The sequence below is a fragment of the Pygocentrus nattereri genome, chromosome 19 (assembly GCF_015220715.1).
Source record: "Pygocentrus nattereri isolate fPygNat1 chromosome 19, fPygNat1.pri, whole genome shotgun sequence".
Taxonomy (NCBI): Eukaryota; Metazoa; Chordata; class Actinopteri; order Characiformes; family Serrasalmidae; genus Pygocentrus; species Pygocentrus nattereri.
Genome location: NC_051229.1, coordinates 6,314,835 through 6,332,488, shown reverse-complemented (window position 1 = coordinate 6,332,488; position 17,654 = coordinate 6,314,835). Strand labels below are relative to the sequence as shown.

The window sequence follows — 17,654 nt, the reverse complement described above, 5'->3', positions numbered from 1 at the left end:
GCATAATTTGAAAGTATCTGCTGCCCTTTACATTGTGTGTAAATTTGTGAAGAACGGCCCAACAGAAGTAGTCCAATGTTACTTGGAGAAAAGTCTGGTTCCATTGACTTGCACTGGAAGTAAAGTAAGTTTTTTCCTTCTCCTGTAAAGTTACCATTTTGGAGATGCCAGATTTTGTTCTGACAGCAGTGCAAGTACAATCAAAACTTTCACATTTTATAGTTAAAACATAAAATCTGTTGTTCATTGAATTGTTAGCCTGTATATTCTCTCTGTGTTCCTGAGGTAAAACTTGGCGAATACCTGAATAGGGAGTTCAGTTTTTGAATACTGGCCCCTCAAACTATTAACCGAGTACTTGCGTACCTGTGCACATACCTACCCACTGCTATGGACAATAATTTTGACAGTACTTGGTGAAAGAACAGCAAACCTGTTGCCTTGAAACTCACTTGGAAGCTGATGCACAGGCGCTAAAGAAAACTGCCCATTGACTTTTATTAGAAGGCGATTTAAAGTTTTATGCCTTCAGTAAGTATGTTTTGAGTTTTCTCTCATTTTAGTAAGTGCTGGGAAACGTGTTGAAATTATTATCCTTAGTAATTTACCGTATGCTACAGATGTAGCCTGAAAAGTGCTGGAATATTCCTTTAAACTCAAAGCTATTGAAGCTGAAAGCTAGAAAAGTAAAGGGTTTTTTTGTTGAACAGTCATCACTTTTGGCTTACTTCTTCCAGCTTCTTGAGAAATCCTGCTTTGTGAAATGCCTCATAACTTCTTGCGGCTCGAGCAGAAGCTCTCAGTAGGGACTCGTTTGTCATGACAGTCTAGGTCCTGGCCTAGTTTGACCATGTCTTGGTGTTGCTGAAAGTAACACTGCTCTAACAATTAGGTCAGAGTGGAGGACTCGACAGCCTTAGTACTAATACCAGTCAGGTCAGAGCAAGTTTGGGTGAGATGTGTGTGTGTGTGGGTGTGTTTTTGTTTTTTGTTTTTATTTTGTTTTCTTTCATGTATTTGTTTTCAACTAGTCTGACCTGAGCGAGCAAACATCCTTTGATTACAGTTTCAGAGCTCCATGCTCAGCAAATAAACTGAGGCCCAATCCCATTCACCCCTTCGCCCCTTCTACCACTTTAGCACTCTGTTTTGTGCGTTCTCATATGGGGGTAAGGTGTCCCAAATTTTGTTGAAACGGAGGAGTAGGGGGAAGTGTTAGGGCTACATGGCCCTCCACACAGAGGTATTTCAGAGGCACACAGTGTTATGAGAAACGAGAAAAATCAGCAAGATGGCTGTGCGAGCGACCAAAGAAACCCACAAATTTAGGAATTTTCACTGTTTGACAAAATGACGATAACCACTGTGTTATCTTGGTTTAATGTCATTTCCATGTATTGTGGTCGTTTTCTTCACAACAAGCATAAAAATAGCTGGCTAATGTCTAGGTAGCAAGCTAGATAACTTTCCTGTTCCACCTTAAGGAGTCCAGCAGTTCTGATGCCTAAAGCACCAGAATGTAACTGCCGCACCATTTAAGGTGGAACGGGAAAATTCAAACAAGAAGCTGGTGAATAGCTGACTTCAGCTTCGTATCACCATAATAAATAATTGTTGTATCTCCCCTCTTTGAAGGCGTATGATGCCCAGCAGTGAGGAGCTGAACTTTACCCTCCTCTGCCATCAATTTTTGGGAGGTTGGGTGGCTGGGAGGGTGGGTGGTTGGGTGGGTGGGCGTCGACGGACAAGGAAAAAGCCAAGCATTGGTGTAGCAGTACACAGAGAACACATTTAAAACATGCCTTATTATTTAAAAAAATAAAGGTCTTCGTGTTGAATGAGTAACGGAAGCTGCGTCTTCAGATGAGCTAAAAGAGCTAACCAGTGCAACACTGGAAGCTGAAGAGGACTCGTCTAACAGATGAACAATGAGCCGACGATAGTTTGCCAGAAAAATCCAGGGTGATTCAAAAAGATTTATCTGCTCACAAAATGATTTATTTCACTCGTAAATCGTTACAGAGCAGTGCAGTGAACTGTAAATGGTTTTAATGAGCGTAAAGTTTATTATGTAACTTTACAAGGTCTCAGTATGAACCTCCTCCAGCTGTACAGACGACATCAACACCACAGTCAAACTCATCCCATACTGGATTGAGCGTGTCGGGCGTCGCTGCACTCACGGCTCTTTCAATGCGGTTTCGGAGATCGTCCAGTGTTGTGGAACCAACGATGAACGCTCTGAGCTGTTGGAGCTTCACTGCTGACGAAAATCACGCTGCACAGTTCTGACTGATTCACTCTTATTGAAGTGGAGAGCGCAGAACGCTTTCTGATCAGGGGTCTCATCTCCTCTCAGACTGAAGGGAGCCGTATTACGGTGGCAGTCAGAGACCCCATGACCCCCTTTTTCAGTTAGTATGTGATTGGTTCCCAGGCTTCTCACGGTTGTAAAAATATGGTGCTTTGATATCGGATGAATCTTTTTGAATCACCCTGTATTTTTACTGTTTCTGGTCCTGTCTAACATCAGCGAGAATAGCTAGTCAGAAAGCTGTGCCACACCTGCTGCGCTCCTTTTGCTTTGTCAGCCACATCCTTAACGACAGGCTCACATTAAGGTACTTGTTTCGTAGTAGAAAAGTGTACTTGCTCGCAAATATGAATGTATTTGCAATATTTTATAGTCCTTTAAAACATAACATGAATTTGTCTCTATATAAATATTTTATTGTTTTTAGATAGAACAAAAACCAGAGTAGTGATTTGAATACTGTCACCTTAATGACTAACGGAGTACTCATGTACCTGTGCACATCCCTAATTTGAATCGAGTAAATTCCTAAAGTGCATTGCTTATTTCATTATATTTATAGCTGATAATAATATTTATAATGACAATATAGTTTCATCAGAGTTTCTCTTCATATGTCTGTCTGATCCATATATCTGCATGGCTGTTTATTTCAGGATGCCAGAAAAGCCTGCAGCGACTCCAGTTTGTCCCAGGTAAGCAAAGCGGCTCTTCTGTAGGTTCTTCTCCATGCTGACCCTGCCCCATCTTGTCACGCGTTCAGATGATGGAGAATCCCACTTGTCTGCGCCGCGAGCCCAGCACAGACATGCAACACCACAGCTAACCCACATGCCCAACATGCTCTTAAGTGCACTGAAATATTAAACACCCTCCTGCATGCCGTGGTCTCCATCAAAGTTTAAACATCATCTCATGCCCCGCTGCTTTGGTGAATTTTATAATTTGATAATGATTTTTTTTTTCCCCTCCACCTTTTCTGACCACGTTTGTGGGTTGATGTTTTGAATAGATATGTCAGATTCTGTAATTTGTCATGCCTTTTTGTTGCATATTCAAACGGTGGACACAGCAGTAATAGTAATAATGGTTTGTTGAAGAAGAGGCACATGAAGATTTTCATGATGGATGTTGTAGGGAGCAGACTTTACACATTCAAGATATTGTTATATTATGATCAATACTACCTTTATTAGAAAGTGTTTTCCTTTATACATCAGCTGTGATTCTGTTAAAACACTGGTTATTTTTGAAATTGGCAAATGAGTATACAGCATTTTGAAATGAATCTCTTCACATTGTACCTGTATCATTAATTAAATGTGTTAAAATGTTGTTGTGGTAATTTATAATAATAGATTAGGCATGTCTCTGAACTGAACTTTTCCATTGTGACTCTAACTGACGGCACTAATTTCAGGTGTTGTATTGCTGCTGGTAGCATTCTCTTAATTCTGAGACTTATTGAAAATAATATGAACCTTATCATATTATCATCTCCAGACTCACCATAGACCTAAGCAGTACACTTTCAGGACTTGCAAAAATTTCAACATCACAGCTCCACCCATGTTATTCAGCTGTTCTCTTGCATACCACGCATGACGGGTAGTTATTTATGATGACTCCTTTTACATATTTGACTTTCTTTCCTCCTCTTTTTGTCCTCGTCTGGGTAGATCACAGCTGGGCTGGATTCGGTGGGGAGGATCCAGATGCGCACGAGGCGAACCCTCCGAGGCCATTTAGCCAAAATCTACGCCATGCACTGGGCTACAGATTCCAGGTCAGTGGAGAAAGAGAGAGATGGAGGGATGAACAGAAGGTTTGGAGGAGAGTGGGTGGGAGGATGGGTGGGTTCCCTCAGAGAAACCCTGCAGGTCTGTCAGTGTACACTCAATGAATAATACAGCAGCCCGCTCACAACTCAATGGTGTCCTGAGATTATGCCGGCTGCCTCCTGCTCCCTGTCTCTCTCGTACCTCTTTTTCTCTCTCGCTCCCTCTCCTCCATCACCCTTTCTCTCAGCTTCCTTTCTTGCATCCATTCCTCGTGCTTGAAGAATGACAAACAGTTGTTTAATTGATTGAATTAGTCTCTGTTTATAGCTAACTTGTGTCGGGGGGTTGGGGTTGGGCGTGGGGGGTTGACTGTTTTTAAATGTCAGCTAAACATACGTTCTGCTCAATGGGTGCCTTCGTTAAATTGGCGTCTGTCTGGTATGAGCCTCACTTCTTCAGTATTGTCAAAGCGTTTACTTCCAAATTTACAGTGCTTTGTTTTCATGCTTGTAGGCTACTGGTTAGTGCCTCACAAGACGGCAAACTCATTATCTGGGACAGCTACACAACAAACAAGGTGAGCTTGGAGAAAGATTGTTCACTGCACACAACACAGACATCCAGGTGAATAACAGCGTCCATCAGTGCCTATTCGTCTACTCTCAGGCAGATAGTTGAAAATAGGATCCACGTTCAATCAATCATTCAAGAGTTTTCTTGTCATGCACAGCAGAACAGGCAGTTACACTGTGCAATGAAATTCTTGCTTTGCTGTTCCTCCATTCACCAAATATAATCTAAAGAGAATAGAAAAAAAAGAAAATATAAGAATAACACTAAAAACAATAGTAAAAAAATAAAAGTAAAAATGTACGGTATGTGCGAAGTTGAAATAAAGTTAATGTTACACGTGCAAATATGTAGAGCAGCTGTTCATAAGTGCATCAGGTAACAGATGTAAACAGTAAAGTGTCTGGATCCATAGGTTGTGCATTAACCATGCAGCTGTGGATGTGGTATGGATGCACAAAGGTATCGGTTTCAGCAGATATTTAGTCGTTGTCCAAAAAAAAACAAGCATTTCCAAAATAGTCACTTTACAGTCAGTGTAAGTTAATGTGAAGAGATTTTATTCAAAGCAGTTTTGGAAAATGTCTGTTGATCCGTTCACCATGAAAATTTCGCGCGTTCACCATATAAAGGGCACCGGCTTTACTCGAATGACGTACAAAAGTAAAAATCAGGGGGAAAAATGGAAATGCGTGTTTTTCTTTGGACGATGACGATTTGCTTAAAATATTGCCGTTGCACAGATGTTTAGATTTGACCAGCATTTTAAACACGACATCAGCTGATGTTTTATTGTACTTGGGAAGAGTGCAACATTTAGGCGACACTGGGTTACTGTGCTAACTAATATTTAATGTATTTGTTGTGCTCTGGAAAAGCGGAATGTTTGGATGACGCTGGGTTAATAATAGAATGCCTGCATTTTATTAATTTTGCTGCCTCTGCAAATTTGTCATCTTTTTGTTTGGAATATTTCCGTGTACAGCTACAGCACACATCTCACATTAGGCAAAATGTAGTATGAGCTCCTCGTGTCCCAGAATCACTGGGGTTCTATGTAGAGATGCCACAGATCTGATATTGAGCATTGAGATATTAAGATATTAAGCTGATATAAATGGGAAATTCTGGATTGAGTAGCAGCGGAAAGAAAGAACATTTTCGATCTGATTGTCCCACAAATCTATTCTTCAATGACAAATTCTCAAAGCTCTGCAAAATGTGACGTGAAGAAAAATCTGTCTTGTTATACATTCAGTAACCACGTTGTCCTCTGTTATCAGAGGGAGGAGTAATGTGCTTGAGTACTTTGAGCTAGGGATGTGCGTTCTGACTTATGTTGATATTCAAGTATCCCAGACAGCGGCACAAAAAAGGAAGCTATTTCAGCCAAAATTAGCTTAGGGCTGGTGCTAGACTTGCACTTTTACGTGATGGCTCTGGTGTTAATAGGTTTAACCGCTTCAATTTCTTGAGACCACCGTTGGTTCCAAAACGCACTTGGTCATGTTCTTCATAACGTTCATATTCCATAAGCTCCGTTCAGAAGCTGGGCGTCGTATGAGGCTGTAGCTCTTCTCTCCAGTCTAATAGACGTTGATGTGATTTTAACCCCGTATAATAAAAGAACTTTGTTTTTCTACTGAAAGTCGACCCGTTTTTCCCCAAATCTGGGCTCTAAACTATAAACAGACGGCGTCTCTTCAGTGATCTGCTCTGTAAAAATGATTTATATAAAATAACACAAAGAGCTTCCGAGATTTATGGCTTTCAGCAGTAAATTGTAAGCATATAGCAACATGTGTGATCATAAAACACATGTTCTGTTACGTAATTTGAGAGTAACCAAAATATACCTTGGAGAATAAGAGGTTAAAAAAATTAGTTGCATAAAAAAATGTAGCAGCAAGCAGAAGAGTACACGTGAAAACATTTTATTATTCAAAAACATAGCATCTTTAAAGAAAAGAGTCGGTATCGAACTGGTATCAGTTCTGGCTGATACTCTAGGTATCAGTATTGGAAATCAAATGGTACTGTGCCGTCTCTAGTTCTGTTGCATGCTCATTTTTGAAAAGCACTTTAGTAGAAGATAAAACATTTTTCCCTGTTCATGTTATTAGTAATTACCATTCTTATTCAAATTTCTGACTAAGTAAACAAAAGATGAACAAATATATTTGAATAGCCACACCCATCTGTAGTATGTATGGGTGAATTTTTTATTTATTATTATTATTAGTATTATTAAATGTATTTATTTTGAATCATATTTTCAGATCCATGCCATTCCTTTGCGCTCATCCTGGGTGATGACCTGTGCTTATGCTCCTTCTGGAAACTACGTGGCTTGTGGAGGCCTGGACAACATCTGCTCCATCTACAGCCTTAAAACCCGCGAGGGCAACGTCAGGGTCACCAGAGAACTGCCCGGACACACAGGTAAAGACAAATAGCCCTGGCCCAGACTAGGGCCTTGCTGGCATATGCACAGCTCGCTTTTTTGGTTTTAGAAAAGATAACGCTGCCCTGTAGTGGGTCTAATACATCATCTTGACGTGTTTTCCTTCCAATAAGGTTATTTGTCATGCTGTCGTTTCTTGGATGATAGCCAGATAGTCACCAGCTCCGGAGACACCACATGGTGAGTGAGGAATGCAGCACAGTATAACTGACTGACCACCCCACTGAAAACCTTCACAGACCCATTTAAATGATCTCATACCGTGGGATGTTTGCAAGGCTGGCCTGAGTACCTCAAATACTCAAGTATTAAAAATTTGTGGCCTAAAATAAATTTCATTAACAAACGCCTTTTAGATGGAACAGCAAATGGAACAAATAAAACAGAAAATGCTAAAGAGCAGAATTAAAGCAGGTTTAGTTGAATGCATCGTAATTCGTGCCAGGCATCCACTCGCGCTTCACCTCCGAAACTAAAAGAGCAAAGATGTCTCAATAAAATGATGTGAGTGGGAGCACTTTTAAATTTTACCTCTGAAGATGAGAGAAATCCTCAGTGAAAAATGGGGTAAACCTTGGAGGCAACAAGTTTGCTGAATCGTCTGAGTACCGCCATGTGTCCAGTCCAGACTGCCTCCAGTCATGAAACTGCGTCAGGCTCAACTTATGTGGATAGTCCTGTTCTTTTCTAATTACAAGATTTCCGGGAGGTTTAGAGCTTGATGGCTCAGACGATCTGTTTTATAGCAAATCACAAATCTAGTTTTTATGGCTGTAATGAGAACTCAGGAGCTGCTGTGAAACTACTACACCCAGATCTTCATATTGTACTAAACTGTTATTTTAAACATGGTTCAGAATACTTGAAATGGGAGTTTGTGGTTAGAGTCGATCTTCTGCGGAGTTTATGCTTCACTCACACACAGGTGGAATTGCAACAGGAAGAGTTTTTGTGACTGAAACGCTGTTTAAAATGGAAGCGTATCTGCCCCATCAAGCAGATGATTTAAAAATACTTTTTACCGTTTTAAAGGTAATTTTGAAAAAATATAAAATATTGACGAAATATTTAAAGCCTGTAAAAATGCCAACCAGTCAACGCTTAGTAGCGGTGATGCCAGTGTCTTACTGCCCAAATCAGTTTTGCGGCAAAACACAATTTAGGAGTACCTGCATAAATGGAAAGAAAATTGTTTTATTTTTAATCTAAAAAAATGCTCCCATTCGTTGAGGACTTTCTTGCATTCTGCAGTCCATTTTTTATTTTAATGTGAGAAATGGTAATTCCTTCTTTTGTGATTCAATGAAATAGAAGCCATATCACCCCCTATGCTTCCTGTAGCGTATTGCAGTTTGTCAGAAGACTACACACATCATATGAGCTTTGCAGAGCCTCTACTTTCTTCTTTTTTTTTCTTTAATTAAGCAATGAATTACTAACGTAATCACTGCCATATTTGTCATTTTCAGTTTTGTTGACTAATCATTGCAGCCTTACTTGTTAAGGAACCCTCATGTTCCAAAGTGTGGTATCACTCTGGAGAGGAATTCAGAAAAGCAGTCAGCGTTTGTATAATGAGCTGCAGTAATGACTGTAGAGCTTTACCTTAAGATTTAGAAAGCCAAATACTACAGCAGCAGATTATCAGGGCTGTAGCTGAGTCGCTCTCTCTCTTTTAACTGTTCCTCAGCGCCCTGTGGGACATAGAGACGGGCCAGCAGGCCACCACCTTTACGGGCCACAGCGGGGACGTGATGAGCCTGTCTCTCAGCCCAGACTCCAGAACTTTTGTGTCCGGAGCCTGTGACGCCACCTCCAAACTGTGGGACATCCGAGATGGCATGTGCAGACAGTCCTTCACCGGCCACGTCTCTGACATCAACGCTGTCTGTGTGAGTGTATGATGCAGAGGTGCTGTCAGTGGCATGATGTTTGTTTTTACACTGCTACATTTGACTTAAAGTGTAAAAATAGTGGATGTAGATTAAAGACCAGGGAAAGTTCAAAGTTTTAAGATTTTGTAGGCCTGTCATGGTTTTACCTAGTGATTAGAATTGAGTGCAGATTTTTAAGTTGCCCAAAATTAGTGTCCCATGTTTGTTTTAACAATATTTATGTTTACATCATTACAAACAGACTGTGAGTTGTGTGCATGTTCATCTGTTGGGCTCAGGCATTTATTGCGATGTAAATGGTCTTAAGAGAACAACAAAAGTTTTAACTTCTGACATTGTGCTACATAAAACTTTTTATAGGGCAGCGGTGAGTATTATTAGTTTATTAGACGTTTGTTAATAACACCTTAAAAGGCTGCCGGTGAATAACGTTTGTTAATTACACTTTTATAGAACCGTGAGGATGAATGTTAACAATTCCTTTAGAGGGCAGTAGTGTGTGATATTCACAAAGGTTAATAACTCAATGGCATAGTAACTCCTTTAGGGGGCAGCAGTGAGAAATGTTTGAGTTGAGCATGGTCTGTCATAACGCTACATGTCCACTTGCACTTTTTATCACTACATTTCCTTGTGCTGGATCTCTCTGCTCGCCTTTAGTGGCCGTTTCTATGTTATGTAAATGAAGGGGCTGTTTTGAATGTAGGTGGGGCAGTAAACCATCTGATATGCTGTTTGCCCTTGCACAGTTACCCTAGCAAGTAACCTATGAGCTCTGTATATATTTTCTTAAGTTTTATTGTCTTTATGTCTTCCCTCCAAATCCTCAGCATTGGACAGGTAGGAATCAATATAGCTAATGAACAGAAAAGTCACGTTGTTAATTGCAATTATTTACATGGCAGTTACTTACTCAACATGCCTAGATGGCTGTACCAGTGGGGTATGGGCTGCTACTATCCTGACACTGTCCACAGGCCTGAACTCTCTTTAAAGGTCTTTTCAACTTTCCTTTACAATACTTGTTCAGTCTCAGTATTTAGCCAAGTGGCAGGTGGCTGTGTTCCGCTTTATTTAGAGCTGTAACCGTGATCACACCATGATCTTGAGGGCTGATGGTCTTGCCACTCGCTTGCAACAGATCTTCATTTAGTGTGTTCTCCATCTGGCTGCCCCTCCAGTTCTTCCCCAATGGGAACGCATTCGCGACCGGATCAGATGATGCCACATGTCGCTTGTTTGACCTGCGTGCCGACCAGGAGCTGATGATGTACTCCCATGACAACATCATCTGTGGAATCACCTCCGTGGCCTTCTCCAAGAGTGGACGCCTGCTGCTGGCCGGCTACGACGACTTCAACTGCAATGTGTGGGACACGCTGAAGGGAGAACGAGCAGGTCTGTGATGGTATCACTCACTAGGGATGTCCAAGTGAAGTTTTCATTTATTTATTTATTTTTTTAACTCGCACTTTCACTTTGTTTTTCACTTTCGTAACTACAGAACTTGCACAGTAGTTTCATAATAGATAATAATGAGCTTTATTCTAGCCTAAAACTAGAGTTTAATGTCGTTTGTCGTCTATTTCATGTTTTTGTTTGTTGATATTCTCTCACTACAATACCCAGTACGTGTTACGCAAATACATCATATAGCCACTGCAGAGTATATAGCCACTCGGCGATGCCGAGTCTATGAGCAGCACAGCATAGTTGAGCCACGGAATGACCAACTTTCCTAGTAGACGCAATAATGTACGTCATGTAGACATTGTGTAAGGTGTTTTATATACATACTCTGACTGTTTTCCTTCCAGGCGTTTTGGCTGGGCACGATAACAGGGTCAGCTGTTTAGGCGTGACCAACGACGGCATGGCCGTGGCCACGGGCTCGTGGGACAGCTTCCTCAGGATATGGAACTGACGTGATTGGACGGGACTCTGGAGTGTGATGACCCACTCTGTCCAATCAGTCATTGTAGCGTCCTGCTGCCACAGAGGAACCCTCCTCCTCCTCCTCCTCCTTCCCTCCCTTTTCCAGGTGACCTGGTTTTCTTCATCTTCTCTTACTAGAGCCTGCCCCCTCCACCCACAACCTCCCCCCAGCTTCAAGTCAACTGCAGAGGATGACACCCAACTTTGAGGACCCTCTCGTTCTCTCTATTTCTATCTATCTGTCTGTTCATCTGTCTGTCTATACGGCCTCATAACCTTAAGAACATGGGGGATAGACTGTGTGTTTTGTGTGTGTGTGTGTGTGTGTGTGTGAGTGTGTGTATATATGATATTTGCTATTCTATGTGCTTGTATGTGAAATGTATGCACTTCTGACAGTGTTTGGATGTTGACGTGTGGATTCTCGTGGTGGGTGTGTCGATTGTCCTTATTGTGTTTCCTTTCCTCAATTTATGGTTTTTCCCTTTTTTATTTTTTTGTAATCACAGTGTAGTTTTGCTGCACACACCAGGGCACTGCCAATGGTTTGGGCTTCTCCATGAATAAACCGACCATTGTAGGTGCTGAAATCAACCTGCACTGGTCGTGTGGGTCAGTGTTGGGTTCAACACTGATGTTTTAACACACCGGGGATATTTTGCAAGGAAGGATAACTTAAAGGAATATGCCAGTGTTTATACATGTCTCTAAAAAAAAGAACAGAAAATTCACTGAGTTGAATCACACTTCTATTAGAAGTCAGTGGGAAGGTGCAGAAACATCTTCCCATTGGCTTCTTTCATAAGTCAGATGGTTTTCTGTCCTTTTTTAAAGGAAACTGTGTTAGTTGATCATATATTACAGCTACAGCAGGTTGAAGAACGCTGGCCCAAAGCATGTCCAGTAGACGATTAGGGACATTTCCATTTGGACAGTCCTCAGTTTTGGTCAATGATTTATTTACGTGTTCGTGCTGAAAAATGTGCATCGAATTGGTGATGGTACACAGCTGATGGCAGCATACAGCAGCGTGAACGTTGCCAGTGCCAGCATTCGGTGCCTATGTTTCTAATAAAATCAACATCTGGTTTATTCCACTGTCGGCCGATGGCAATAATTGGGGGAAAATTCTTATTATGGAACATGCCAGAATATTACGCTGTGGCTTCATTGAAAACAACAGAATATCCGGTCGTCAACTGTCTACCGCCAACATGTAAAGACAGCAGAAGTCTAGCTTATGGAGAAATCCAGCTTTGTGAAATACCCCAGGTTAACTGAAGGAGCACTCAAGGGTTGTGTACAGAGCATTAGTGACGCTGTTCCGCTAAAGCAGGCTGTGTGTCTGTTCCAGTGATCCAGGCTTGAGTTCATTTAGGGCATTAATAGTCAGCCATGGTGCCTCCTGCTCTGTCGAAAGCAGCCTCAGCAGCTGCCATTGTGCCAGTTCGTGTTTTGCTGTCCTCCAGGCCATCGTGCAGTATTGTTTTGACCAAACTGGCTGGACATCATCCTATTGGGTGTGCAAGAGCATCTCAAAGAAGCTTCGACTTTGGGTTCTGCCTTTTGTCAGTTTAGTTGAAGGAACTGTGGGGTGCCATCTGTAGTACTCTGTACTGGTCCTGTTTGATCTATTTATACTACAGTATATGGCATAGGAGGTGCATTTGGCAGACTGACCTCACACATGCTTATCAGGATGTGCTACATAACAAGAGGCCTTGCTCACTGCCACCTTGACTTCGGCTGTGTGTACTGTACCTTATTCACCCCCAAACGCCCAAACAGCTTAAAGGTATATTCCAGTATTTTTCACGCCTGCAAAAATACAGGTTTACTGACAGAACTCAGGAGCTGCCCGTTAGCTTCTATTACACACGTGGTTTTTCTGTTTTTCTGTTCCTTTACTAAGTACTGGGAAATGTTAGTTATGGTCCATAGTAATTGACCATATGCTACAGATGTGGAACATGGCGATACGGTTGAAAAATGCTGAAATATTCTTTTAAACTTCTGCTCTGTTGAGCATTTCCTAAAAAAAAAAAGAAGATTTTCCTGCTTTTCTTCAGAACCTAGTTGGGCATTTGTGTAAAATGAAGAGTCTCTTAAAGGAATAGCTCAGCATTTTTCAACCTAATACCCATCTTGTACATCTGTATCACAGGGTCACAGTTACTATGGCTACGTTCACATTACCAGGTTGAAGAGGCACAAATCCGAATTTGTGACTCAGGGCTGATGTTTTCAGAGCTGTGCGGACGCGTGAATCTGAGTCACTTTCATATGTGGTCCTACATCAGATACCCAATTTGTACTCCACTGCGCGTGCACCATCATTCAGCGTTACCATGACATCAGTATGTAAACGGTGGAAAAACAACATCTCATCTGTTCCAACTTGTCTGGCTCTAATAAAGAAGCCGAGAGCTGATCAGAGTTAATGATCTTCTCAGCGAAGCTCGTTCTGCTCGTTGGTCTGTTTGCTGGTGATGCAGTGATTCAGTCCCGTGATGTTACTGAGTAGGATGAGCTCATGAGGGTCATTTCAGGACGCCGGTTCGTTCACATTAATGACAGATTTGAATCATTTACCTAAACGAGTGTGAACCATCGTGTCAGAGAGATCGGATTTGAGCAACGAGGCTTGTAATGCGAACGTAGCTTAGGGACAGTCGTTTCATCACGTTTCCCTGTAGTTAGTAAAGAACAGAAAACGTGTCAAAACCTACTTATAACAGAAGCTGATGACCAGTTTCTGAAGCAACTGCCCATTCGCTTGTATTGTATGTCTCTTTCAAGATTCCCTTGCTATTAAGTACCAGTGGGGTTACTGCCTGTCCATAGTAATTGACTGTACGCTATATAAACAGCACATAGTGATTAGGCTGAAAAAATACTGGCGTATTTCTTTAACATGGCACATGATGGTAGAGGTTTCTGAAGGCGTAGCCCCCATAAACATACTGCTTCAACTGAAGGGTGAGTCTTAAACGATCATGGTTTTTTTTACATGACCACAAGCTTCACTGTGTGTAATTTTCCACAAATGTGAGACATGAGCGTTATAAAACGGCACTGGGACGACTTCCTGTGTCAAACTCGAGAAGAGAGCAAGCCTTAACTGTCATAGTTCACTTGAAAGTCAGTAATCACCTTCATTTTGTGCCAGTTGGTATGATTGAACTAGAGTAATGAAGGCTGTTGTTATGAGTCTATTAAAACTGTCTTACTGTCGGTGTTATTTTTTTCTATGAATGAAATGCTTTACTTCACACTTGAGCTTTAGGCTTTTTTTTTTTTTTTTTTTAGCTGAAGTTTCTGATCAACAGTTCCCAGATCCGAGTTCAAAAGTGATTCTTTCTTGCGTTTCATATATTTTGAGTTTGAGTACAGTATTGTGAGTGGAAGTCTTTTAAATATTAAATCTTTTTGTTTTCCCCATTTTACTGTACTTTGGCTGGGCTCTGTCATTTTGCCATGTCCAAAAAAAAAGTGTCTTCAAAATGGTGACTTTACAAGAAAAGGCAAAAACATTCTTTACTTTTAATATATATGTTAACGATATGATATTTTGTCAAAGTTATTTTGGAGCTTTTCTGTTGTTCATACAATTGGAAAACCACTTTTAAACACTTTCCCTGCATTTGCATGAAAACATTTAAGGCATAAAAGGTGCCCAAAACTGTCTAGTGACGCTTCTGAATTGCGAAAACACATTTGAATAGTTATAGGAAATTACTCCATTTGACCTGCTGTGTTAAATAAGGCATCATTTTTTCAGTATAACAACAAAACTGTATATAGTGTGATGTGAGTGTATTCTGTTGCAGGCGAACTGAATTCAACTGAATTTCCCTGTCATTTGAAAATTAGTGATGAGTAAGGAGCAAGTTAATGACTATCCTATGGATACTTTGGCTAGCTACCTGGAACTTATCCTATGGATAACAGTGTTCTAGCAGGGCTTCTTCAGCTAGAATGTCAGAAAAATCAGCTTTCTCCTTCAAAAATTTGGCAAGTGGCCACTTTAACCACAGTGTAAACAGTGGATTCTGTGTAAACCAGCGTAAACAGGGAAGTGCTGAACAGGGGGCAGTGTTTAATGAAAGACTAGACTATGAAAGATTAGAAATCCCAAGAATTTAAACCTGAACAGTATTGCTTAGGCCTAGTTTGAATTCAGAAAATTCCTCACTTCCTCTAAAGTCTGTACAGGGGGAAATCCGTGCTGCAGGGGTCAAAATGTACTCTGTGAATGATGCAACGTCTTGTGCGTCCAGATAAAAACGCCTTGCTTTTGTTGTGCCACTGTACTGGAGTAGTAATGAGTGAAAAATGGGCTGTTGCTGTCCGTTACATTCCTACTTGAGTGGTTTACAGTTTGAGTTTTGATAAAAGGCTGAACTGTAAATTGATTCAGAAAAACAAAAAAATTGATTCAGACCATAAATTAAAATGTGCATTATTAATGAAGTTTTGACAACAAATCAGGGCCGAATCATCCAGTTGGTTCATCATTACTGATTTATTTTTTTGTAATTGAGTAATTATGACAGCCCTACTTAAGAATAATTTAAGACCGGTTAAATATAGAAATTTAGAACTGATTTTGTACATTTCTGCAGCATTTTCCCTCCCGAGTGTTGTTAGAGGAAATGAAGGCTTTATTCCTCTGGGTCCAAGTTGATAAATGGTGCCAAACATCGCTGAAAGCACCGCGCTCGTAGCCTGACTGCAGTTTCATCATCACAGAAATTTAGATCAAACCCAAGACGACAGTGACAAGAAGCACCCGCCCTGAGCTAAAACCGAAAGTGCATGTGAGGTAACACTTCACAGCTTTGTCGTGGTGGCATCGACCCGCTCCATCACCGGAATCGTGTTACAGGGTTTTGGCACGACTACAGTTTCGCTTAGTCGCTTTGACATTTGTTTATTTGCATCAGCAAATGCCAGGAGTGTAATCTAATCTGATCTGTGAGCTTCACTTAATTATGATTCTTTAGGAACGTCATAATCTCATTCCATTCATTCAATCTGGTTATTTTGGTACAGTTCAGAATTATAAAATAAATAAATAAATAAAGTCGTGGCTGGAGGAGTGCCACCGTTTCTGGGGAGGTGAGGGCCAAATAGTCAAAATAATACACAGTTAAGGAATGCAAGCAGGTTTCAATTCAAAGGTTTAAGATCTGAATTCAAAGGTTTTAAAAATGTATTTAGTAACATTAGACTGTCTTTTGTTACCTAAATACTTCATGTAAAAATAATTAGGTTTGTTTATATATACTAGTCATATGAAACAGTTTGGGTGCCTCTGGTCAAATTCTGTTTTGTTAACACATCCTCCAAATTCTGTATTTTTAAAGTATGTTAAAACTCAGCAAGTGCACTTAAATTTGCAGGAGAAAAAAAAAAAATCCAAGTTTAAGTCCCGTTAGAAGAACATTTTCACTTAGAAAGGCAACAAAACATTTACATTGACTTGGGTGTTCAAACTTTTTCGTACAACTGTATATATGCCCACTTTGGGCCACCTGGCAATTTATTATTACTAATTATTATTATTATTATTAATAATAATAGTAATATTAGTATTTTTACTTTTGAAAATAAACCTGCATTTATTTTGATTCAAAAAAAGCCACATCCTTTACTGAATGTTATTCTAATTGATTATAATCGATTCTTACATTCCAGACTCAATTCAAATCAATGCATTTTTGCACCCCCAGTATTTGTGCTTTTATTTAGAAGACATTATGGACAGAATTTTTGTGTTTGGATGTCGTAGACGTGGTTTGTAGGACCGGGATTCTTCCTTCTGACTAAACTGTTTTTTTGTATGTTCAGTACCTTCATATATGACTAAAAATACCAGTGAGCAGCACATAAATAACCGAAGTGCACTCTTCCAAGCAGGGTGGTTGTTTTTCATCAAAAAGTATAGACATGTAACCGAAGCAGCCAAAAGGTGCCGCAGAAGGCCGATTTACGTTAGAAGCAAAGGATACTCTCTTCAACGTGCCTGTACTACACAACCAAACCATTATCATCACTGTATTACACACGTCCTCCTGTGCCTGCTATAACTGTCTAATTAAAGACGTTCATTTACGGTTTGCTGCATTTTTATGTCTCCATTTAGAGCTGCACCTGTCATTGATTATTTTCCTGTGTACATTAATCACAGACTGTGAGAAAAATGTCAGTACAACTTATTGCCTCTTGATACTAGCTTATTCGTGTTGATTACCTTCACCTTTTAATCATCAGAAGCGGATCTGTGTTTTTTCTGTTGGTCCAGAAAAATAATGAATATTCCCAGTTGACGCTTTGTATGAAATTTTTTTTTTTAAACACCAGATTTTTATTTGTATTTGTACAGTGGCTGAGTGACACTTGTTGCTGTTTGTTCTCATAACCAATAAAGGCTTTTCATCAAAGCACAGTGTCGGACTGGTTGGGTCTACTTCGTATTTATCTACTGTCAGAAGTGAATCTGTATTACATACATTATATTACATGGATGATTTTAAAATATCTGATCAGATTCCCCAGCATAAAATCATATAAGGGCTTTGATGAACAGTAGAAAAAGGGCCCTCTGGTAAAGTGAAAGATGACCGTTAAACCTATGAAGAGTGCTTATTTAGGAAGCTTGAATTCCACTAGTCACCACCAGAGGGCAGTAT

At 40.4% G+C, this 17,654-nt stretch overlaps 1 protein-coding gene across 2 annotated transcripts in view; it reads left to right on the top strand.

Moving 5' to 3' along the window:
- The window catches only part of gnb4a (guanine nucleotide binding protein (G protein), beta polypeptide 4a), a 23,105-nt gene extending 5,695 nt beyond the window's left edge, over positions 1–17,410 (top strand). The window contains exons 3-10 of one of the 2 annotated variants that reach the window (XM_017720016.2): positions 2,971–3,009; positions 3,994–4,100; positions 4,609–4,672; positions 6,945–7,107; positions 7,243–7,309; positions 8,820–9,021; positions 10,206–10,422; positions 10,842–17,410. In XM_017720016.2, the coding sequence (XP_017575505.1) occupies positions 2,971–3,009; positions 3,994–4,100; positions 4,609–4,672; positions 6,945–7,107; positions 7,243–7,309; positions 8,820–9,021; positions 10,206–10,422; positions 10,842–10,948 (966 nt within the window). In that variant the 3' untranslated portion in view covers positions 10,949–17,410. The remainder of the gene's footprint in view (positions 1–2,970; positions 3,010–3,993; positions 4,101–4,608; positions 4,673–6,944; positions 7,108–7,242; positions 7,310–8,819; positions 9,022–10,205; positions 10,423–10,841) is intronic. The other variant, XM_017720017.2, reaches the window with a different exon arrangement.
- The last annotated feature ends 244 nt before the right edge of the window (positions 17,411–17,654 follow it).